The sequence below is a fragment of the Pleuronectes platessa genome, chromosome 20 (genome assembly GCF_947347685.1).
Source record: "Pleuronectes platessa chromosome 20, fPlePla1.1, whole genome shotgun sequence".
NCBI lineage: Eukaryota > Metazoa > Chordata > Actinopteri > Pleuronectiformes > Pleuronectidae > Pleuronectes > Pleuronectes platessa.
In genome coordinates, this window is record NC_070645.1 from 20099883 (window position 1) to 20124489 (window position 24607).

General features: G+C 45.8%; 3 protein-coding genes across 6 annotated transcripts in view; 1 reads left to right on the forward strand and 2 right to left on the reverse strand.

Moving 5' to 3' along the window:
- Positions 1–4941, forward strand: lipib (lipase, member Ib). The gene is made up of 10 exons (XM_053412544.1): positions 1–120; positions 1859–2250; positions 2341–2449; positions 2700–2801; positions 3189–3278; positions 3378–3545; positions 3688–3777; positions 4219–4327; positions 4515–4688; positions 4857–4941. The coding sequence occupies exons 1-10, from the start codon at positions 69–71 to the stop codon at positions 4939–4941; spliced, it is 1371 nt and encodes a 456-aa protein (XP_053268519.1). The 5' UTR covers positions 1–68.
- A 1361-nt stretch (positions 4942–6302) lies between these two features.
- zgc:112982 (uncharacterized protein LOC503771 homolog) lies at positions 6303–14323 on the reverse strand. Of its 4 annotated transcripts, none has more exons than XM_053412543.1 (10): positions 14107–14319; positions 13365–14021; positions 12164–12958; positions 8764–8936; positions 8264–8384; positions 8047–8119; positions 7770–7906; positions 7565–7658; positions 7287–7395; positions 6303–6828 (listed from the first exon to the last, which is right to left on the reverse strand). In XM_053412543.1, exons 1-10 carry the CDS (start codon positions 14133–14135, stop codon positions 6815–6817), a joined length of 2202 nt encoding a protein of 733 aa, XP_053268518.1. In that variant the 5' UTR covers positions 14136–14319; the 3' UTR covers positions 6303–6814. The 4 variants fall into 4 exon arrangements, with proteins under 4 accessions (XP_053268518.1, XP_053268515.1, XP_053268516.1 ...); XM_053412542.1 differs by lacking the exon at positions 6303–6828 and adding an exon at positions 6875–6978 and having other exon boundaries at positions 14107–14322; XM_053412540.1 differs by lacking the exon at positions 6303–6828 and having other exon boundaries at positions 6844–7395; positions 14107–14323.
- A 3694-nt stretch (positions 14324–18017) lies between these two features.
- Positions 18018–24607, reverse strand: part of map7d2b (MAP7 domain containing 2b) — an 8084-nt gene continuing 1494 nt past the window's right edge. Inside the window, exons 2-12 of the mRNA XM_053412051.1 lie at positions 23067–23156; positions 21919–22008; positions 21451–21569; positions 21074–21147; positions 20752–20960; positions 20533–20671; positions 19931–20111; positions 19735–19839; positions 19344–19407; positions 18697–18841; positions 18018–18303 (exon numbers count right to left, since the gene is read on the reverse strand). Of these exons, the coding sequence (XP_053268026.1) occupies positions 18018–18303; positions 18697–18841; positions 19344–19407; positions 19735–19839; positions 19931–20111; positions 20533–20671; positions 20752–20960; positions 21074–21147; positions 21451–21569; positions 21919–22008; positions 23067–23156 (1502 nt within the window). The remainder of the gene's footprint in view (positions 18304–18696; positions 18842–19343; positions 19408–19734; positions 19840–19930; positions 20112–20532; positions 20672–20751; positions 20961–21073; positions 21148–21450; positions 21570–21918; positions 22009–23066; positions 23157–24607) is intronic.

A 24607-nucleotide genomic window follows, 5' to 3' on the forward strand; every position in this document is an offset into this window, starting at 1 on the left:
GCTCCTGCTCTCTCCTCCTCCTCTTCACCTCCTTCCTTCCCTGTTTGCCTCTAGTGGTCGGTGGAAGGATGCTGACCTGCAGACTTGTGGGTCTGCTGGGACTACTGGTGCTCTGCAAAGGTAAGAGAAACACCCACAGCTCTTTAGTCCTCACTTTAAAAAGATCCTCTGGGGAGAAGTGAGAGTTCATCCTTATCAGCGAGGAGGGAACATGAGTGTGTCGTACTTAGTGTGTGTGTCTGTGTGTGTGTCTGTGTGTGTATGTGTGTACAGAGAGCTTAGCGAGGTGCAGGAAGGAACAGATTATTTAAAGTCAACCCATCATCTGAAGTTAAAATAGAAAAGCCTGCATCTCTTCTGTCTGCTGCTGTAAAAGTAAACATACAGTCGCTCACACACACACACACACACACACACACACACACACACACACACACACACACACACACAGTGTGTCGGCCATTCATCCGTTACACACACTCTACTAATGTGGGGTTGTATTGGGGCCATGTTCCACCCTGTAGCCCCGCCCTCCCTGTTTGACTGACAGCTGTAATCACCTGTTGTGTTCATGGAGGGGGGGGGGCGGGTGCTGAGGGGATGAGGTGTTTTTTTATAGCAGCCTGATCCGTGTCTGCTAAATACAGATCAGTTCATCTTTTAGTCCAAGTGAGCGTTTGCACCAAATCTAAAGGATTTAAGGGACAGAGGGACGGAGGGAGAGAGGGACGGAGGGAGAGAGGGACGGAGGGACGGAGGGAGAGAGGGACGGAGGGACGGAGGGACAGAGGGACAGAGGGACAAAGGGAGAGAGGGACGGAGGGACGGAGGGAGAGAGGGACGGAGGGACAGAGGGACAGAGGGACGGAGGGACGGAGGGACAGAGGGACAGAGGGAGAGAGGAACAGAGGGACGGAGGGAGAGAGGGACGGAGGGACAGAGGGACAAAGGGAGAGAGGGACAGAGGGACAGAGGGATGGAGGGACAGAGGGACAGAGGGACAAAGGGAGAGAGGGACAGAGGGACAGAGGGATGGAGGGACAGAGGGAGAGAGGGACGGAGGGAGAGAGGGACGGAGGGACGGAGGGAGAGAGGGACGGAGGGACGGAGGGAGAGAGGGACGGAGGGACAGAGGGACAGAGGGACGGAGGGACGGAGGGACAGAGGGACAGAGGGAGAGAGGAACAGAGGGACGGAGGGAGAGAGGGACGGAGGGACAGAGGGACAAAGGGAGAGAGGGACAGAGGGACAGAGGGATGGAGGGACAGAGGGACAGAGGGACAAAGGGAGAGAGGGACAGAGGGACAGAGGGATGGAGGGACAGAGGGAGAGAGGGACAGAGGGACGGACAACGAGGCGTCACCAGCAGGGACACAAAATATTATGAGAAATGCAGAGTCTCTAACGTCAGTGAACATTTTCCTCAGGAGTTAATTTCTCAATCTCTAGTTTCAAGTCTTCTTCAACACATGTTCACTTTATAGATTATGATCCAGTTCATAAAGCACCGTGTGTATGGTTTCAAAAAACCAAGATGGCGCTGAACAAAAGGCTTCATGTCAGCCGCTCACCACCGAGTGTTTTCCCAGACGTGATTCACTCTGCAGCACCTCAGACTCTCCGTTATCCCGGCTCCTGTTCAATCCTCACCTGTCGGAGCTGAAGAGGTCAAACCAGACAAAGAAGTGACCTCACCATTTACTGTCACACCTCTCTGACCTTTGACCTCTCCGACCTGCAGGTTCATGACCTCAGTGAATGTGGCTGCTGTTCTCGTCCTTTGCTTTGTTTCACGATCAAATACACAAATGATTATTTTCCCATGAGCCTCAGCTGTCGCCCTGTTCTGCGCCCTCAGGTCAGGAGCAGAGCGGGGGGGGCGAGCCCTGCGACAGCTTCACGGACCTCAACCTGTCCCACTGCTTCATGGGAACCAGTCTGTACGTGAGGCTGCTGCTCTACACCCGAGACAACCTGGACTGCGGCCGTGAGATCAACCACCAGCACCCGGCCTCCCAGCCGCTCTTCAACCTCTCCCGTCCCACCGCCTTCGTCATCCACGGCTACCGGCCCACCGGAGCCCCCCCCATCTGGATCGACCACCTGGTCCGCCTGCTGGCCGAGCAGCAGGACATGAACGTGATCGTGGTGGACTGGAACAAGGGGGCGGCGAACCTCAACTACTTCATCGCCGTGGCCTACACGAGGGAGGCCGCACACAACCTGACCGGGTTCATCACGACCATGGAGGTGAGAGGACGAGTCACCAGACCACAGACAGGTAGCGTCTGTAGCTGTGGCTGAGTGGTAAACAACAGTCTGGTGTCTGTGTGTGTGCAGGAGGAAGGAGCCTCTCTGAGTTCAGTCCACCTCATCGGCGTCAGCCTGGGAGCTCACCTGGCCGGATTCGTGGGAGCGAACCTGGAGGGACGGATCGGACGCATCACAGGTGAGGACAGGACCCGACTGTAGCTGTAGGGAAAGATTCAGAAAAGTCTTTAAGCTGTCATCTTATTCATAAATCATTTTTAAACATGTTTACTTTTAATGTTCCTGTTTCTTGCAAACAGAGATACAGAACTTGAAATACCACTCATACCAAGAAACAGTTCTATTCTCCGTCTTAGTGTCAGAGACGGATTTGGAATCAAAAGTTTTACACAAGTCTCAGTCGACTCTCTTTTATTCTCTCTCTCCAGGTCTGGACCCGGCCGGGCCGATGTTCACCAGCGCCTCACCGGAGGAGAGGCTGGATCCCTCCGACGCCATGTTCGTGGACGTCCTTCACACCGACATGAACTGTGAGCCTCTAGAAATCAAACTGAACTCATGATAAACAATGATCAATCACAATGAGGGGTCTGGATGAGATGTGACTTTAAATATCACCTGAGTGTCAGCTGTCAATCATCACGTCTCAGCCTGTTCATCATCAAATAACCGATTCAAACCAAACTGATCAGAAACACTTGAACAAACATCAGTAACATGAGAACGACCTGAATCGACAGAAACATCTTTACCTTGAGTTTTTAGTCTGGTTCATGTTCCACCTGCTAAATGTTAATATTTTATTATCCGACTCTTTTATGGTTGAATTCATAACCTTTGGGCTTTTGTCATTTTGCTCTGTGAAAGATTCTTAAATTAAATGAACTTGATTGACAGAACGTGTTTTCCATGTTCAGCCTTCGGTCTGAGAGGAGCTCACGGTCACATCGATTTCTACGCCAACGGTGGAGCCGACCAACCAGGATGCCCCAAAACCATCTTTGCAGGTAAACACACACTCACACACATAAAAAGACATCAGAAAATATGACACACACACTCACATGCAGCATCATCTCTTCCCCCCCCCCCCCCCCCCCCCACAGGTAAATCTTACTTTGTGTGTGACCACCAGCGCTCGATGTTCCTGTACCTGTGCGCTCTGAACCGGACCTGCAGCCTCACCGGGTACCCCTGCTCCTCCTACAGCGACTTCCTGGACGGGCGGTGTCTGCAGTGCGAGGCCTTCAGACCGGCGTCCTGCCCCGTCCTCGGTAGGTGGTGCAGTCCCCTCCGGTCCCCCTGAAGACAAAGGAGAGGTCTCAGGGTTCAAACGTTTGTGTCACAGCTCGTTTCTGTTTGAACTGAGCGAGTTGAGCTGGTGAGCGATGAGAACTGACCTGAGATCACCTGCAGGTTACGACTTCAGCCGCTGGGCGGAGCCTCTGCTGCGACTCGGACAAACCAGAGTCTTCTTCAGCACCACGGCGTCGCTGCCCTACAGGAGTGAGTCTCACCGTCACACATCACAGGCCCTTAGGAAATCAATTAAACAAGGTTTTACTACAATTTAGAGGCGACTGTACTTTTATATTTACATTATTTTACTACTTTTTCATTAATTAGACTTCAGAGGAAATGAGTGAAGATTTTAAAGACCAAAACATTTAATTATCTCAAATATTTTAACAAAGTACTCATCTGACCTACTTTAACATGAGAGCAACAACTAATACTGCAGTAATTAAATGTAATGAATGCATTTATGTAGTTTCTGCAACAGAGTACTTGTAGACAAAATACTTTGAAGAACATTTCTCTGTTGAATACTTGCAGGATGCATGAGGCTTTGATTAAAGTAAAGAATCTGGATCCTGTGTGTGAGCGGAGATGATTTCATTTAGAAATGAAAGTCCTGTGTGATATTGTCTGTGTCCTGTTTGTCAGAGCTGAGCTACAGAGTGGACATGGTCACCTGGAACCAGTACCTGCGCTGGGGGGTGGTCTACATCCGGCTGCACAGCGGCAGGAGCTTCACCGAGGCTCGAATAGACCAGTGAGTCACTGAAGCACCTGGAATCCAACATTTCTAGTTAGGAATTAGAAAAACATGATTATGCATCCACACGTCAGAAGATGATTTAAGTAAAGTTACTGTAAACGTGGCAACTATAGTCTCTGATCCATCAAGAAGCCTCGTTCTATTTCCATGTGATCGTTAAACTCCTCCTGGTCTGTGGCAGTAAGCTGTACCGGCTGGAGCAGTACACCTCCACCCGCCTGCTGGCCCAGTTCGATGAGGATCTGCAGCCGGTCCAGAAGATCTCGATCCGCATCAACACCGGCAACGTGATCGGACCTCGATACAAAATCCGCCTGCTGAGGATCCGCTTCACGCCTCTGGATCAACCCGAGAGGTCAGTGCTGCTCTTCACCACGACTCAGGGAGATTCAGTCATGAGGCAGAAAAGCAGCAACTTGTCACGACTGAGAAGCAGAACCCAGAAAATCTCACTCACGATCAATCAAGACTAAAAGAAGAAAATCAAGATAAAAGGTATAACTGTCATTTTCTGTGTGTTCAGGCCTTTGATCTGTCGTTTTGACATCATCATGGAGGAGAACATGGAGGTGGCGTTTCGACCTCTGCCCTGTGACTCTCGCCTCTGACGCCCTCACCACAAACTCCCTCCACGGAAACACGTCTCCACTCACCCCTGAACCTTCTGGAGGAAACCCAGATGTCCCCTGGGCACTGTGGGGGGGTCCCGCCCCCAGGTGGACCCCCGGGGGACCCACAGGGGGAGTGGCAGCCTCCTCATTGGCTGAAGAAGACGAACAATCTGCTGCTCTGGAGAACTTCTGGTTATTGGAAAGTCAGCGTGTTGTTAAAGAGACTGAGGTCAGGAAACACACACCTGCAACTGCAGAGACACTGTCAGTACAAGTACACACTGAGTACACACAGTGTAACAGAAGTAACACAATGCATGTAGAATATTTTATAAACTTACATCTAGTTTCAGTGATTTCAAGCTTTAATGAAACATAGAATCATGTTTTAGTTTGAAAATAGAGAAAATAAAGAGTCTCCTGTCCTTGACCTGTTTCCATTAGACTGTAAAACCAAGATGGACGACAGGACGGCTCCTGAACGTGAAGCCAGTGTCTTGTTCCTCACTGAGGGACTTTTATTAAAGACAAACATTCTTCAGGTGCTTAAATAAATAGAAAATATTAAAAGCCTCATTACGGTTAAAATAAAAACACTTCTTTTAGTCTATGTCTGAATAAATTAAGCTTTTATTTTTAAAACTGTTTCTTCACTTCCTGTTAAAATCAGCCTCTAGAATAAATAACAGCAGATAAATAGAGTGTGTGGGAAACACTGGGTAATGCCCACTACATTGTTCTGGAAACATTACATCAAACAATGTGCAATTTCCATTTTTAAAAGCTGTAAATCTTTGATTTTTTAAAAGTTGAAAACTTATATTTTTTCAGTTTCATGTCAGGTCTGAAGATGTTATTGTTTCTGTGCCTTAAAACCAAACGGTTCTCAACCTCTTGTTTGGTTTGTGGTTTGTTGATGTGCACGTATTTTATAAAGTCAGTCTTCATGACAGAGGGAGCGAGGGGGGGGGGGTGAATCTGTGTTTATCTGTTATGTTAATATGATGTGAGTTTTATTCTGAAAACATAAGTTGCTGTGGACCAGTTTTTGAAGCTCGTAAACTGAGTTAAAGGTTTAAAAGTGAATATTTGAGCGTTTTTTTATTATGAATTTTCACCCAACGTTTGAAATAAACAGATTTTAAAACATGTTTGTTCAAATACTGGATTCGTATTATATGTATTTTCAACTCTTTTCTAAGCAGGATTTAACCAGAACTCTTAACAAAAACACTGATGTAACTGTCAAGGACAAAATAAAGTACAACACACTTTCTGGATTTATGTAATCGCAAATCTGAACTCACCATTCAGCAACAAGATGGATTTAAAAAAGAAAAAGAAATCAGACAAAATCCAACTGTACAAGTGTTTTTATTGAGACGGGAACCAGGAGGAGCAGCAGGTGGAGCTCACGTGTCACAGAGGCTGGTTACTGTAATAATGTACCGACATAGATAAACATCAAATAGAAGTGAAACCTTCACATGTACGATCGACCAGGATCCCAAACCTCACTCGGTCAAAGTCGAGCTTTTCAGTTTCATCTTCACAGATTCTTCGGGTTAATTTCGCTACGTTGTGATTTAAATGTTAAATACATTTACTTATTAATGAATAGAAATGAAATGTTAAGCAAAAACAGAAAGAAGCAAGATCGTGAACCTCCAGCACGACAGGTTTCAACGTTTCACATTAAATCAAATCCGCTGCTGCCACAAGCGTCAGGGTTTCATCCCTTCAGTCAATCAGAATCAACACGGGTTCAATTAATACCAAAATTCATTCAACTGGCTGGTTTTTATGAGACGTGTCATTAGTAAAAAAGAAAATCTGCATCATCCACATGAAATACGCTTCCAGCGCCCGGTCACCAGGTCGGACCTGTGAGCAGCAGAGAATCAGAGAGAGGCGTCAGAGGGATCCAGGGCAGGGACAACAGAACATGGACAACAGAACAGGACTGGACCAGAGAGAGGACGGATGGGAGGGACGAGCTCAGGACGGATCAGAAGCTGATGTGTAATGGGTCAACTGGTCCAAGGGAGAATCCCCCAGAACAACGTGCACGTGTATACACCTTTAAGAGCCGGATGAGACGAGTGCATCTCCTCCACGATGACACTGTTTTTCAAAGTGTGACTGTTTAAACAAATTGTGATTCACTGGAACACAGGAGACGTGAAATGCATGATGGGAAATGTAGTTTGTTTGCTAGATGATGGCTGAAAAACAAAGTGATGGGAGCGATGCTGAAGCAGATTTGGTGCCTTTAGTCTCAATTGGGGTAATTGGTGGTGACTGTTTGACAGTTTCAGGTTTCAGTGGTGTTAATGGTTTACCTGCAGGGTTGCTGCGGTTGTTCTGTCGCCTCATTGGTCCAGCCTGGTTAATGAAGCGGTTGTTCCTGCGTTGGGAGTTCAGTCGGAACGAAGCTCCTCTTCTTGGTACCTAAAGAAAAAAGGAGAAAAAGACTGGAGTCAGTTTGATGACTGGATCGTGCAGCCCCTCCAGAAATATTCAGGAGAATGTTTGGACTTCAGTGCAGATCTGAGAGCAGCATAAATCGTCCCCATCACTCGACTGAAGCGACACTTTAACAGAGTTCTTTAACACTCACCATGTTGCCTTCTTGTCTCCTGCTCTGCTCTTCTGGCCAAGTGGAGAATCTGTCTTCTTCCAGCGGAGACATGTCGTCTATGAACTCTGGCTCACTGACACAAGCAAGTGGCAGAAGAATGAAGTTATTGAAAGTTAAGATGATAACACTGACCCGAGCGGTTGAGGACCACAGTGATACATGAAACATGAAAACGTTGGCTCACCTGACTTGACCCAGGGGGCGCTGTGACATACCCCCCCCTGGTATGGTGACCATCACACCCTCCAGTCTCTCCTGCCTCCTCCTCTCCAGGTCGTGCCTCAGATCCCCCGGGTCTTGCACCAGCTGCTGGTTCAAACCCTGTCACCACAACATCAGCACAAAACAATCAACTTGTGGATTCATCAGGAAAATTCCCATAGAACTACAATTATCTCTGCTGATCCACAGTCAGATTTCAGGAAGCCACGGTGGTTTGAGAAAGAGAGTGGTTTAATGACCTGCATGGATTCCAGTCTGGAGAACAGAGGCTCATCGTCTTCTTGCAGCGAGTTCATGTTTAGACTGAAGCCTCTGCAGAGGAGAAAAACACAACTTCCTGTTTCAATATTACTCTTCATCTTGATGCTAGTGTTTTGTTTGTGATACGTTTCAGACTTCAGCACCAATATATCAGAACCAGTAGAATGAGTGAAAACAAGAACCGTCCAGACGCACCGGTTTGAACTGAACCGCTCATCCAGCGTCAGCTCCACCGGCTCCTCCTCAGAGAAGCCACTTGTCTGAGGAACTGAGAAACGCTCGTTCAGGGTGAGGCCATCATCTCGGAAATATTGCTCTGCAAGCACAGACAAGAACACTTATTTATTTATACTTATCTACAATATAAAGCTACTCAAAAACATATCAGATAATAGTGGCCGACATTTGTTTATTTGTAGAAGGAACCATGTGCTGGTTCGACCAGTGAAAGTTCCATGTGCTTTGCAATCAGTTAGAATAAAATAAATTCTGCCAAGATCTATAATAATCAGGCCAACTGTTGATCTCTACTTCCACAAAGGAGGATTGTGATATAAAACAAGCAGATCCAAATAAGAGTCTGGACTGAGTGAACTAAAATGTGGTTGTATGAGGTGACCTGGTTCCAAAGGTTCAGTTTGTTTCACCATTACATCCCGACAGGTACAGATAAGACCAGTGGGCGCTGTGCTGACCTTTGACATGGTGCACCAGCGTGATGATTTCCTGGGCAAACGTCCCAGTGTGCATGGGCGTCTCTTGATATGTGCCCGAGTGCTCCAGCATGGGCAGGAAGTCGAGACGCTGCCGCCCCACGTTGACCAGATCTAAAGAGAGCTGCCTCTCTGTGGAGTAACTCGGCAAGCTGCTGAGGAGGAGGAGGAGGAGGAGGAGGTGGGAGATGAAGGTTAAAAACATGATGAAATGATACACAGAAGATAAATGACTTGACCTTTGTCTACAAGATAACGGACTAAGAAATCTGCAGTTTGTAAACACTCATAAAACAGGAAGTTTGGATTGAACAGCTGCAAAGTGCTGTTTGATGAACTGCAGTTCTGACAGTTTCCTTGTTTAACTCGGAGCTGAAAGTGACTCACGTACTCATGAGAGCTTTAGGCCACTAGTTACTGTGGCCAGGGGAAAATAAATGAATCTTCTCAGTGTGAGTCTGAATATTTTAGCTGAAATACTCACATGTATGAGCTAAAGAAGATGATTACAAACAGCTTTACCTTACCCGACACTTACCTTTCACATGGTCCACATACGACACTAACTAAAACACTGTTAACTAGAAAGAGGAGGGGGGGGGGGGGGGGGGGTCGAGCTCTAACGCACAAAATCATACGGATTCTCATCTTCCAGTGGAAGTTCATGTGAAACCAGGTTAAACCTCTTTAAACAGACAGGTGAGTTAAAAGGTCGGGTGAAAGTTCACACTTCTGCTCTTGTTTTTATCTGATCTTCAGTGTGACTCAGTTGGTTCAGTTCGAACCACTGGTCCTCACGGGGGGTGGGGGGGGGGGGGGGGGTGACTCCAGTCTTACAACACGATCTTCAGCATTTTATTTGATGCTTGTGAAGTTTTTCGATCCAAAATCTGTGACACAGTTTGATTTGTCGGAATCATCGATTCTGTTCATGGCTTCAAATGTTCCTTTTTGACAGATTTGACGACGTCTCAACTTCTCCATGGTTTTGTCAATAGATTAAATTCCTTTCCACTGTAATGATGATGATTATTATCTATGGCTGTAGAATCTATTTTCTGCTCCAGACGTCACTGATGAGGCAGAGGTTTCCTCCATTTATCTGAATTGAACATTACGTTCATGGCCTGAACTTCTCAGATAAGCAGGAGTACGTTTCCAGGATCTTTTGATTTCTGCTCTTCACAGCACAGATGTTGCTTCACTTAGGGGCCATTCAACTTCATGGCTTCAATTTCTTCTTTAAAAAAAAAAAACTGGTATATGGGGGATAATCTTCATGACGCTGCAATTTCTCAATTTAGAATCATCCATGATTATATTGACAGCTTTATTTTCTCCTTGTTGTAGATTGTTCATTGCTTCCGTTTCTTCTGGTATGAATTTACATTTATGCTGTTTAACAAGAACAAGAACAAGAATGAGTGGTTGGCACGTTTCCTTATTTACCAGCTACTTTGGCTGTGATCACTGTCGACAAAGCTGCTGAAGCTCGTTTCATTTCCATCTCAGTTCATTTCACTCTGGACAAGACGACGACTCTTTAGCTGTTCATGTTTTTCTGAACATGAACGTGTGGATGCAGCCCCAGAGAGAACATGCTCTGGATCCTCTTTCCAAAATGACACTGATTTAACAGGAGCTGGTTCCAGTAGCTGCTCATTTGGATCTTCCATCAACCATGAACAGAAACACTCCCGGTTCTTCCACAATTTCCCAGCCTGTGCTGTGTTCTTCCAACGTGGATCATCACTGTGAACATGCTCTTCAAATAAAACTCTGAAGCATCGTGTGAAGTCATCTCAGATGTTCTCTTCTTCTGTTTACACTCTCAAACCATGGTCTTCTTCTTCTTCGCAGAGCACTGAAACATCCATCCATAAATACTTCCTGGTTCTTGGTTCCTCCTTTTGAGACACAAGTTACTTGAGCTTTGATACTTGCACATCTGAGCATCCACGTTTTCACAGATCACCCTCGTCTGTGCCTCCACTGCTGGAATTCTCCTCTGTAACATGCAGGGAAACAATCTTTCCAGGATTTTACGCCTCATGACTTGGACACCGACTGTTCCTCGGATGAGTCGGTGGTCAGACGTCACACGAGGGGGGGCAGGTGCAGCATCGATCAGGAGCTCACACAAAGGGATCATCGTTGTCTCACACACAGATTTGTCGAGTACTGATGTTGCTCATCTGCAAAAATGTCTTCTCAAGGTGACATAAGGACAGTTTTTCATTTCCAGTCAAACTGGCTTCAAAAACTCCGAAGACTTGTTCTGGAAGTTTACACCAAACTCCACTCTACTGGGTGATGACATAGCATCATTCCTTCAACACCTCCTTCTAGAAGACATGGTGTTGAGAGTGTGTCACACCAGCTTCAGAGTGAAATAACTACAGTGACGAGGAATCAGTCTGGGTCCGGTCTTATCAAAAGGCTCTTTGAGGAGTCTTTGGTTTCACTTCAGGTCACAGTGACAGTGTGATGGTCCGTTGCTGCAGCTCACTCCTCCTCACTGTAGAGGGAGATCTTTATATTCTTGCCTCTTCTGGAATCCTTGAGAAGAACCGACATGTGAGATGATGACTGGAGCTTGAATCTGCTGCCTCGAGTGCCAGAGCCTCTCCTCTGTTATATATTGTGATACGTCTTCTTTCCAACTGATTTCACCAATAAAGGAAAAACTTGATGAAAACTTGAACAATATTTGTGGTCTTCAACCAGACCAGGTTCAGTTCTGTTCAGTCCTGTTCTTGCTCCTTTTCGTCTAGTTTTTGACAAAGCAGAATGAAGTCATCCTGAGCTGCTCCGGTTTCCTGTCGTCCCCGTTCATCAGGTCCTTCTTCACCTGTGAATCTTGTTTTCAGGTAACTCTCCCAAAAGTATTAGTGCCGTGTAGTTCATCTCTTGTACAAAGAATCCGATGCAGCTGAAATCTCTTTCTAATGGAACTTGTCTTCATTTGAAAAGGTGACGACGCCTGTTGACGACAACATGGTCACTTTCCCAAAGCTCAGCTCCAGATCTCTTTCTTCAGGATGAAGAGCATTTCCTGGGTCTTCAGTTTGAACAGCAGCTCTTTCTGGTGCCACGTCACTTCTTCATGTGAGGGCAACTTTACATTTGTGAAAAGATATTTAGTCACTTGGAGAATCTTCTGCGTGGCATCTTGATTGAGTAAAGCCAAAGCACATCATTGAATTGTGCCAACATCAGTGTTTGGATCAACGACAATCGAATCCAGTTCGATGAAAAGGTCGATTCTCAGTTTCTCTCCCGGTCGTTTGTTTCCTCTTCCTGCAGCAGCGCTTCATGAGCTGAGAAAGAAGTGTGAACTTCCACCACTCACCCTTGATAGTTGTAATAAAACATACTCTACCTGTTCTGGTTAATGGGTCGGGTCATGTCTACTTTGATGGTTAACGTTTCCTCCTTCACAGCGGCCATGTTACTGGTTTTCTTGTCACTCCATCCACGGGGCATTTTGGGGTCCAGGTCATCCCTCAGTAAGTGTTGCTCCAGACTCCGGGGCTTGTTTTGAAGTTTGCCTTCTCCTGACCAGCGAGGCACTCCTTCCATGGGATCCTTGTTTCCATCTTCTCTGAAGGGTCGATATCCCAGTCTTTGCTCTCCATGAGGAAGATCTTGGTATCCTTGGGAGGATTGCTGTAAGCGTGGTTGAGTCCTGAGTGGTCCAGCCCTTCCGACCTGTCCACGATTAAACCTCCCTCTCCCAGGACGAGGACAACCTGTCCCCCTGGGGTTCAAAGACCCATCTCGATTACCATATCTCATGGTATTTGGTCTGTCTTGCGGCACAGGGCTCCTCTGAGACTCAACATAGTTGGAATCTCTCCGATTATCTTGAAAGCGGCCTCCTCTCACGTCTTCCCGATCATCCAGCCGTGTGTCCGACGTCCTGAACCGCTCCTGCGAGGAGCCTTGAGGACGGGGACTCCTCTGTCGATTAAACTCAAGATCTCTGCGTTTATCAAATTGTTCCCACTGTGGTGATTTTTTGACATTTACGATACCGTGATCATGTTCAATGACAAGTGGTCTCATGGGTCGGACATCTCCACGGGGAAGGCTCCCCTGAGTGTTTCCTCCAAACCCATCTCTGGGCGTCTCCACCAAGTAACGCTGTTCCCCAAACTCCTCCTCATCCCTGTACCTGTGACAGCATAAGAGGAGGTGACATGGTTCAACAATGATTCATGGGAATGTCCATCTTCACATATGCTTTTAAATCTACAGTTGACATTAGCTTTGTTTTGTCTGTGTCTTTGTCATAGCAATAGTTACCAATGTAGCAGGATTCTTAAAGACTACAGCTGCTGCTCGCATTAACAACTAGAGAACGCACAACAGAAAACATGCAGCATCGTTAAGAGCCAGAAGAGCCGGCAAAGGAAGACAACTGTAAGCCATGCAACATGTTAGATTAGTGTTTGGTTAGAAGGAAAATAAGAAATGACGAAAGAGAGTGAAGGATTCTTGCTCTATGGGAAATAAAGATGAGAATCGTCTGAATTCTTCTTTCTTGGAAAGTGCTGCGATGCATTTTGCTTGGAATTTACCCAGGGTGATCGGCGTCATCCATTTCCCTCCGTTGCCTTTTAAAGGGGGGGCTCCTCTCTTGATGTGGCTCCTCCCTTTGTCTGTCTCTGTTGGAACCCTGTAAATTCCTCCTACCTCTCTCCCTAGCTGCTCCACTTCTTTGATCTTCTATCCTCGTAGCGGGACTGAGGTCTCTGAACCTCCCTGGGCCTCGGCCCTGCTCCTCCCTCCAGCCCATCCCCGGCTCTCTCTGCTGGGGATCTGCCTGAGACCTCGGTGGCAATCTTTCCCTCACCAAACTCGGGGGAGAGTGGGGCAACCTCCCCCTGTTATCATAACTCTGGTCTTGAAACCCTTCCCTGCGTCTATCGCTGTCCCCTCCGACATTGCGCGGTGGCGAAAGCCTGCGACCCTCGAAGGCCCTCACGTCATAGTGAGGTGAAGACGCTCGGTTGTAAAACTTCTCCACGTCTGGACGGCGGTGATGCTCAATCTGGAAAAGGTCATCTGGAAAGGGAGGGGATCTTCTCTGGGCTTCTGGGTACATCTCTTCCCTGTCAAAGCCCCAGTCTTCTTCAGGAGTCGGTCTGAGGCGGTGACTCCTGTGATGTGGATTCTTATCTGGTTCTGTGAGGACTTTATAAGGAGCAGAGCTGGATTCCTCCCACTGAAACCTCCTGAAAGAAATAAACTACGTCACTTTTGAAACTGATAAATTCAATACAAATATATTTTAACGTTAAATTATGACAATGTGTTTACCTGTAGTTAGGAGACCGCGACCGTGACATATTCTCCACCTTCAAAGAAAGTAGAAGTTTACGATCAGTTAATTCACTGCTTCATCAAGAACCGTCCGTTAACTAAAGACTAACGATGGACTGCCAACCAATTTATTATCATCATTATAATTACTATATTATCATTCTGTTATTTCAGAGTCCAGTTTAATTATGTAAATAATAACACAATTGGTTATTACTGTAAACTAAAAACTCGTGTTTTCTTTAAGGTTTGACTTTATATTGCACGATATTTTTTATCTGCAGTTTAATATACGTAAATGAAGACATGAAACTACAAGAGATGTTTATTATTTCAATATAATTCTATTAATTGATCATTACACTGCAGCAGATTAACTAAACATGTTTTTATCAACCAGGAGAATATCAACCAGGTTAAAGACCTGGAACACTTTCTACTCGAGTCACAACTAAACACATTTTTATGTAATAATACATTTTAATACCATTTAACAGAAACTGATCAACAATGCTAGCTAAGCTAAGCTAACGCTGCGCAGTGCACTTACCCGAGGCCCCGCTAGTGTTGGCTAGCAAAGCTAACGCGGCTAACGCTAACGCGGCTAACGTTAGCAGCAGCGAGGACAAGCGCGATAAAACCGCGAAGAGCAAACGTTTGAGACGTTAAATTAAAAACGTGTCGATCCACGAACAGGATCCGGATGCGAACAGACGCGCGTACGTTTCCTGCGAAGTTTAAAAATGTCTGAAACCTTCAACTCTTCATGTTTCATTAAACACCCGATTCACCACTTCCGGCTGCGGCCTTTTCAGAAGAAAACCAGCGGATGTGCAAATCCGTAGCTGTACAGCAACAAAATAAAAAACACAGACACGAGTATAACTATAGTTATATGTTTTATATAAGTTCCTCTGGTCAGAGTGTAGCTGTGAACTAAACTAATAAAAACTACATGATTTATGCTTTTCAGGGTTTTATATATATATATATATAACTGGATTATTCTTATTGATAAATTAACATGTGAGAGACATTTTCCGGCTTGATTTTACTATTTGAAACCACTTTATTCACTGTTTGGTATTTTAGGGCTTGTATGATTGTTTATATCTGCAAGTACTTCAGTAAATGATAACAAATATTAAAATTCTATCGCAGTATTTAAATTATTTATGTCACGTCTAGGAAATGTATTATTTTATGACTATGTTTTTATTTGTTTTATGACATTTTGAATGTGTTTTTTTTGTAAAGCTCATTATTATTACTACACCTTCTATGCTCATGCTGTGTTAGAGCACAGGTAGGGTTTTATTTCAGTGATGATGTGACTGAAACATGAATTTGTTTATTTTTATTCATTCGTGTGTTGACTGGAAAGATCCCATGTGTTAAATTCTAATCAATATCTTCAGCTGTTTAAGTAAACGTTCCTTCTTCAGTCCAGTTTTTGCAGATCAGTTTTAATGTCAGTGCAGCATAGAGTTGATAAACAGTGAGATATACTGAAATAAAAGTGGCTGCACGTCTCTTACTGTGAAACTCAAGACTAAACATCATCTACAGATTCTAAATCTTTAAAGTTCCACTTCACTCTGTCACCTGCCTCCTGTTTCCCAGTATCACACATCTCTTAATTCACCCAGTTCACCGACACAAATGGCTTGATGAAGTTTATTGTTCTTTTTCAGCAGTTATCCATGCACCACGTCTACAATGATATATTCCACCAAGCTGCAGTGTCACAGGGTTTAAGTTATATGAGGATAAACATTATGTCCTTTATTTTTTTAAGTCTTATACAAGGGGACCCAGGAGACCCTCTTACAATGAGCTTCAGCAGAATCCGGAGGACGTGGAGATGCTGACAGGGGGGCGGGGGGGCAGGAGCGTGAAAACGTAAAACAACGAGCTGAAGGTTGCAGCAGTGACGAGGAAACACTCAGGAGCTGAGAACCTTTTCCACGTCAAGAAGCTTTTTACAGGAAACTCTCTTTGCACTTGGATCCAACTTTGGTTCCTCGCCCTGAAGAAGGTCTGACTCCAAAACAGTTGATCTCACTTCCACCAACACCATCTTTCTTTACACATTCACATACGGGATTATGAATCCAATGAGTACGATATATAAATTCAAACAAAGGAGGTGAGGACACAGAGGAACTCCTCAGTATTTTGGTGGGAAGGAGTTTACATTCTACATTTACACACATACTGAACACGCTGCATGTTTAAGGCTGATTCTAATAGTTTGAGACAGATTTAGGCCAAATAAACTCAATCAATGACATTTAGAACTGAAGGAAGGTTTTTGCACCAGACTGAAATGAATGAAGAGAATGTGATTCAGGTTAAATACTCTGAACCTGGTGTGAGTTTAGGGGGGGGGTGTAGACTTATTACCCAAGTATATCTAAAATCCCAGTTACAGCCCTGAGCGTCCACACGTCTGGGGCCCCTGGGGGCCTCTGCCTGGAATCCAACCTTCCTCTCACATTGTTGTGTCTCTAGTTTCTGGATCTTTTGTGGCCTTTAGAACAGTGAAAGTGCACATGCTGGATGAGACGGATCCTGAGGGTGAAGCACAGAGGACGCTTAAGGCCTCGGAGGTGGCGAGCTGAGCGTGAACGCTGCTTTAACACCAGTCTATCGTGAATCTGTGAGGTATACTTTAGTTTGGGGGATGAGCGGAGGCGCACGTGTAATCTTCTAGCGAGCAGTGAAACACACAACTACCGGTAAGTGCACACTATAAAACACAGCTTGCGTGGTTACAGTCAGTGCCGGACGAACACACAACCCACTGTGTCAATATTTTCCTGATCTGCAAATAAAAATACGAGACATTGTTTCTCCCTTTTCCCTCCTCGTCTTCTTCTCCACAAAGCGTCCATCAGCTGAGAGACGAGGAGCAGAGGAACCGAAGCTACAGGCTCAACGTGTTACTGGAGGACAGCAGGGTTATAAGATCTTCTCCAGCACCGGGACGACTCTACAGAGGACACACTGGGTTTCAGAGAAGCAGGAGTCGCTGGTGAGATAAACACACGGGATCCATCAGAAACACTGAGAGGAGGAGACACTCCCACACAGCTACAACCACAGCTTCACTAACTAGTCCTCACTGAAGATGCTACACAGGATTTACACAACAGCGTCTGTCTTACAGCTCCCTGCTCCTACCATGACGGACTCCAACACCCACACACATCTATTTACAGAGTTTTTACAAAAGCAGGGAGATTAAAGCAAATGATACTCGAGTGATGGTTAGAGGTAACGCATCTGGGCATACTGGTTTTAACTGGGTCGGGTGTAGAGCAGATGTCCTGGTCACACCCAGAGGACAGGACGGGACTAGCAGATGTCCAAGGATCAAAATCCCACGGCAGGAACTTTAGTGAGACGCCTTACATGTAAAAACATGTTCAATCTGTTAATGAACACAAGGTTAATGTGTGAAGACTTTACAAGTTACGCTTCTAGTTTTAAGAAACGAACAAAGTTTAAGTTCAGATAAATAATAAAAGTCATTTCCCTTTCCTAAAATTCCCTTTTTCAAATGGACATCTGCTTCTTTTTGGTCGCACAGTCTTAAATATACTTCACATCATTTTCAGTCGACCTCTGTTGTGTTTCTAAGAGTCACAGCGTGAACATGTGGCTGGAAGCTGAGCAGTAAGAGCTTGGTTCATAATACAGATGAGAAATCAGCTGCTGTTCCTGGTGATGTGATGATGGTTGTAGTTGCAGACGGGGGGGGGGGCGATCTCTTGCTTGGTTCTGGCTCCTGTCGGCTGCTGAAAAGGACCTGAGAGAGAAAAACACAAGACCATGATGAGCAAACTGTCTTTGCCTCAAACAGCCGGACTGCGTCTCCAGCATCTGTCCTTGTCTTTACCCGACTACTGGACGTCCAGTTTGCTGGGGCCGATGCTGTGGATGAGCTGGGTGGATTCAGAGGCGGCGCTGTACGCTTGAATCAGCAGGTTCTTGTTGAGGTCTCCGACCCCGCTGCCGGCCTGCAGCTTCGGGTAGGGGTCCGTCTGGGCACCATGCACTCGTCCCTGGGGGTCCAGGTCCATCAGGTGCTCCAGGGGACAGCCGTCTGTCCCCTCGGTGACGGGAGAGAACTCCTGAGCGCTCGCCTGCTCCTCCCTGGACACGGGGCTGATGGAGACAGATGGAGAACTTAAAGAAACAACGATGATGACAGAGACACAATATTTCCTTTATTAGCACTTTTCAAAACACAGCCGCAGTAAAGAAGTTATATTGAGCCGAGGAATGAGACGTGGGAGAAGAGGAACCTGTGATTGAACCAGGAGGAAAAGTCGATTTGATTTCTCAACAAATAGAAGGTTTTATCTGTTATATTTACATTTTATTTGTTTTATTATTTTCTTGCTTCTCTGGGACCAAACTATTAATTAGTCTCAAAATACACCCCAGGTATTTTGTGTTTTTAATCTCTGTGAAGCACTTTGTAAACCTGCTTTTTGAAAAGTGCTACAGAAATAAAGTTTGTGGAGCATCACGTCGGTGCAGACAAACTAAAATGAAGGAGAAACACACGGCTCCTACCTGACGTCCATCGACTGGACTCCGTCAGACAACTCGTCCACAAAGCTCTTGTTCTCCAGGGGCCCCAGCGTGATGACGGGGGCCTCAGCCGGAGTCGGGGCGTCTTCCTCCAGAGCGGCGGCAGCCTCGGCTCTCATGTCACCTCCTGCCGAAACACAGCGTTTTGCTTTGTCACAGTCGTTTCGTTGTTACAGACCAAAGAGAAATCAGACTCGAGACCAGCATCAAAATCTAACGAGTTCTTTTCCAACCCATAATGCATCATTCCACCAAGTTCAGTAGTTTCCAAACGAACTAACTAACCAACAAACTGCTGGGGGTGAAAACACGAGTGTAACTGAAGACACCTCAGGCCTGAGAGGTCATTAAAACCCTGCAGTGTACTTGTGCAGTTACAGCCAATAAGCATCAGGTGGCGCTGTCCCCCTGCACGTGTGACACTGCTGAGTCACACTGCAGCGGAGACTGATCTCATTCCCTTTCATATAAAACTGATTATGTTGGAGAAACAAAGAGCAGAGACACTGTAGATGATATTTAACACCCAGTATAATAAAACATGGGGAAACTGCAGAAGAGGAGGAAACGACAACACGTGAAGAAACGAGTGAGAGAGAGAGACAGAAGTAAAAAGGTAGAACATTCACCTGAGGAGCCGGAGGGAGGCTCCACTTCACTCTTCCTTGTTCTTTTCATTATTTCCTCAATTCTCTGTAAAACACAATAAATACATTTCTTTACATTTAGTGAGTTTACTGGAGCTTTAGGTCAAATTTAATGATTTTCAGCAGCAGATGGAGACTTAGTTCCATAATATTGTGGATTTTCATATGTTAATATAATGCTGAATAGACAATATTTTCAGTTGAGTTTTTTCATGACAGCTGAAGATCGCATTATATGATGAGAAGCCTTGAAACGACTTTGCGGTAGGATTTATATATTAGATTGTGTTATTGTTGTGTGATTGTGCGTGTGCATTCCGAGGCTGTGATGACACAGAGTCTATCAGAGCAGATCTAATCCTCTCTGCGGTACCTTCTTCCTCTGCAGGCGCTCCTGCTCCTCCTGGATGTGCAGCAGCTCTCGCTCCTGTCGCTTCCTCTCGGACTCTTTCTGGGCTCTCAGGAACGCCTCCTCCCTCTGGAGTGAGACAACATGGCAGACACACACTTTGAGTTTGGGTTCCACCAAGTGAACTACCTCTGAGAGAAGAGAGGGAATCTGAGCTGACCTCTCTGTCCAGCTGATCCTGCATGTCCTTCCATCTCTGCTCCTTCTGTCGTCTCTCCTCCTCCTCCTTGCTCCTCTTCTCCTCCTCCCTCCTCACTCTCTCCTCCTCGGCCTGAAGCACCGCTCTCTCCTGTCGCTCCTTGGCCTCCTGCTGCCTCCTCTGCTCCTCCTCCGCCCGCAGCCTGAAGTATCACATGACAAAATCACCTGTGAGATTTGAATCAGCCGGAGCCAGAAATCTGTTTTCTGAACATATTCTCTGAGACAGTTTTTCATGTTATTAAATGGGAGGATTTTCTAGAAAATACACAAGTGTGTTAGAAATGGAGCTGAAACCTGAATCCAGACTAAAGGTAGCAACAAACCAGATGATGTTTTGGACAAAATTGATTAATATGATGAGCAATAAGGGGGCAAAGTAGATTTAAACAATAGCTATTTAGATTTTTCATTAGTTATGAACAAAAAACAACATGGACTCAATTGTAAATCAATAAAGAAACTGATTTCACAGATGTCCTTTGTACTTTTCTGTTTGGGAACGAGATGATGCAGAGACATTTTCCCATGACACACAACAGATGTATTCATTCTTCCTCCCACCTCTCGTCCTCCAGCCGTTGTCTCTCCTCCTGCTCCTTCTGTATTCGGGCCAGACGTCGTCTCTCCGCCAGCAGCCTGGACGCCTCCTCAGCGTCTGTGGTCCCCCCGACACTCCGGCCCGTGGGCGTCCCTGGAGACTCTGGACATGAAGAGGAACAGGTGAGTCAGCAGGTGGTGCAGGAAAGAGAAGGGAAAACTTGTTTGACCCGGTGGCATTACCTGCGTTCAGTTCTCTGCTGGTGGATTTGGGAATCCTCTTCTCTGAGATTTCAGATTTGGTTGATTTCCTCTCCAGGGTGCTGTGACCTTTGACCTCAGAGTGACCCCTGTCGTCAGTGCCGGGGGTGCTGGCTCTCTGTCTGAGCGGAGAGGGAGGGAACTGTCCCGGAGAGCAGGGCGACTGAGCGCGGCTCCTGTTCGATCTCACCCTGAAACACACACCACCACATCAGGTCATCCGGTGTGTGTGTGTGTGTGTGTGTGTGTGTGTGTGTGTGTGTGTGTGTGTGTGTGTATGTGTGTGTGTGTGTGTGTTTCCTACCGTTTTGGTGTAGCCGGGCCTTTACTGTTGGCCCTGAAGGAAGAACTGCGGACCGGTGTGTTCGGCGTCTCCCCCTGCAAATCAGATCCAATTCACATTAATAATAATCATTTCACATTCAAATAAACTGGAGAAATCTGGACATTTATTTGATAAAAATACAGTTAAAACATATGAGATTATCTTTAATAATTCTACCACAAGTTAATGTATTTTAGTTTATTTTCCTTTATCTATAACAATCTTACATTTCTACATGTATGGATCAATATAAAGGAAATGCTCAGTGTTGTTATCGACATGTATCTGCACTGTCATGATGTGTGTGTGTGTGTGTGTGTGTGTGTGTGTGTGTGTGTGTGTGTGTGGAGCCTCACCGTGGGTGTTTTGGCTCTGGACGTCTCTTCAGAGAATCCAGCGATGCTCCTGCGGTTGGAGGAACTTCTGTTGGGTCTGTGGTTGTTGGGGGAAGCTGTTCGATGGGACACAAAAGACACTGATGGATCACAGACCGACACACATGCAGACACACAGACCGACAAACAGGCCGACAAACAGAGACACACAGACACACACAGAAATCAGGAACACTCGTGAGTAAAGAAGAATAAATTCCTCAACATCAGCTGCAGCTCCTCTATTCAGCCTCTGTCTCAAACTCATCCTCCGTCTCATTTCAAATTCTCCTTAGAAGACAAAGCTGTCTTTTTTTATCCATCATTTGTATTTTAAATAAGGTTGATGCATCAGAAGTTTATAAATCGTTTCTTTACATGAAGGGTTTATATGTTATTTACAAACAGGACATTTAAGATCAGCTCTTCTGATCTAACGACTGTTCTCACCTCTCTCCGGGGAGTGGAGGGCGGCGGAGGAGCTGGACAGCTGTTTGTTCATTGGTGGATCCATTGTGGGTGGACACAGGAAATCAACAACTGATAAAAATAAAAAATAAAGCATCACAAATCAGCACCACAGACACACACTGCACATGAGAGTAAATCACAAATACATCCAGTGAACGTCCTGATCCTGACAAACACAGAACTGCTGCACACACAGAGGACAGCCGGCCGATCGATGACTCAACCTTGGTGATGTCAGACAGAAATGAAGCAGCAGAACTCAGAGCGTCTGTAACCTGCTTCATCGTGAGATGGAGGATGAGCATCGAGAGATGAAGTCCCGTGAGACGGAGAGGAGACTGATTCGTACGCACGGCGCCTGAACGCACCGTGAGGGCGTCCGGAGAGAAGAAGAGAACCGGCTGTGTGTTTATATTGTTTATATATAAAGTAATGTACAGAAATATAGAGGAAGAGAATGTTGGTAAAAACAAGAAACATGTTTAAAAATGCTTTTATATATAAAAGCAGCTGTGGGATAAAATGTCTGGTGTGTGTTTGGGTGTGTGTCTGTGTGTCGCATGGCCCTGATGGATTTCACAGATAGCGACAGGGTGTACGTCTGGTATGATGTATGGCGTGTGTGTATGCATGTGTGTGTGCATGTGTGTGTGTGTGTGTGTGTGTTCCCCGTTGAGAATATAATGTATGCATCACTAAACACAGCTCTGGGCCGGGAACACAGGAAGTGGAACAGCCCTTTGTAATATAAGGATGGGGGTGGGGTAATGTGTGTGTGTGTGAGTGTGTGTGGCCGTATGGCGTTGTATGTGTGTGTGTGTGTGTGTGTGGCCGTGTGGCGTTGTGTGTGTGTGTGTGTGTGTGTGGTGGCGGCTCCAACCCAAACACCCGTTAGCCACGATGGAGACAATGAGATGTGAACGTGATCTCTTAGAGACTTCATAACATCCCTGTAAAGACACTGACCCTCCATTGACCCACAGACACACTTCACTGAACACACACACGACACAGACGTCCACAGACATGCAGACACTGGACCAGCTGCAGGTGAGACAGCAGGAAAGGTGTGGGGTGGAGGGGGGGGGGGGGGGGGCGTGGCACACAGAGAGACATGTGGTCTGTACCGTTACGGGATTGGCCGGCACTGGGAGCAGCAGGGAGCTCATTGGGCTGAGCAGAGCCAATGGCATGGCAGGGCGGGGTCTTAGGGTTACCTGGGCAGCAGGCGAAGCACAGCGGAGAAAGCAAAGCGTTACACACCCACACACACTCCAAACGCACAACACTCCTGCATCACACACACACTCCAAACGCACCTGCATCACATACCCACACACACTCCAGCACACAACACTTCTGCATCACACACAAACACACGTACAAACAAGGAGAAGAACCGTGGGATGAACCTCACTCAACGCCACATTCACACTATGAGGAATTATTATTATTAATAATGTTATTTACTATCATCAAGTCGGACAAAAGTAGATCAACGATGTGACGTGAACAACCTGACACAGCTCAACAAACCATCAGGCAACAAGAAGAGGCAAGAACTCTGGAAGTTCACATCTTCACAGAGAATATCACCTTTTCTGGCCAAGTTAGGAAAACAGGTGAAAACGAATTCCCCGAGTTCATCCGTTAACGTGGATCCGCTCAAAAATATAAAGGATTCCTCCAAAGGTCAAACTCCACGTTTAACATTTCCTCATTGTGCGACTAATGAAGGATAATCTTAAATCTAGTAAGCTCTTCATTTAGGTCGTGAGGACCCTGGTCCAGGGTTTCATCTCTGCAGCTTCATACAGTGAAATCAGCTTTGAGAACAAAACCAAAGCTTGAATCTCAATGTTTGAGGTGATTTTCACTGTAAATCTTTCAGTGAAGTATTTTCCCAGTTTTTAAACAATTCTGCCTCGAACCTTTTACCTCACGCTCCAAGATGGACATTCTGACCATCAAGAGAAACCTGACCAGGAACCAGCTCCACTCAGATTCTGACCTTAAAGCAGCGGAGGATGAAACTCAGGAGATCCCCAACGTTCACAAAGCACACGAAGATCAACACAAACTTCTATTGTCGTCCGTGCAACAGCTGCAGAGACACAAATGTCCCCTGAGATGTGAGGAGAAGTCAGATGATCCCAGTCAGCAGGGTTCATCCAGAAGGGACCATGCATGTACACATTTTACAGAAATCCATCCAATAGCTGGAGTCTGGACCAAAGTGATGGACCAGTGAGGACTTGCTGGACATGAACGTGATGCCATAAATGTTTTGTAAAGGTAACAGATGTTTGAAAACATCCAAGGACTTCACGACTCGACATTCTATCAGAATCAAGGCATAAACAAGAATGACTTTATGATTTAATGAAATAAAATCTCCTGATTGTTACTTGAAAATCTCTGAAGTCTCTTACGACCCAGAAGTCGACCAAACATTTCCTCCACAGTCTGTTTGTCTCTTTCTTCACAACAGACTCAGTTTCTTATCTTTGTTAAATCCTGATCACGTGAAGCTGAAGAGACAAAGCATCAAAGATTTAAATATGAAACTTAAACTAAAGTAGAATTTAACCAGATGCTGCTCATTCCTCATTTTAACACGTGAGACGGACTGAACTTCGATATTCACCTTCTAACATGAGACTAGAAA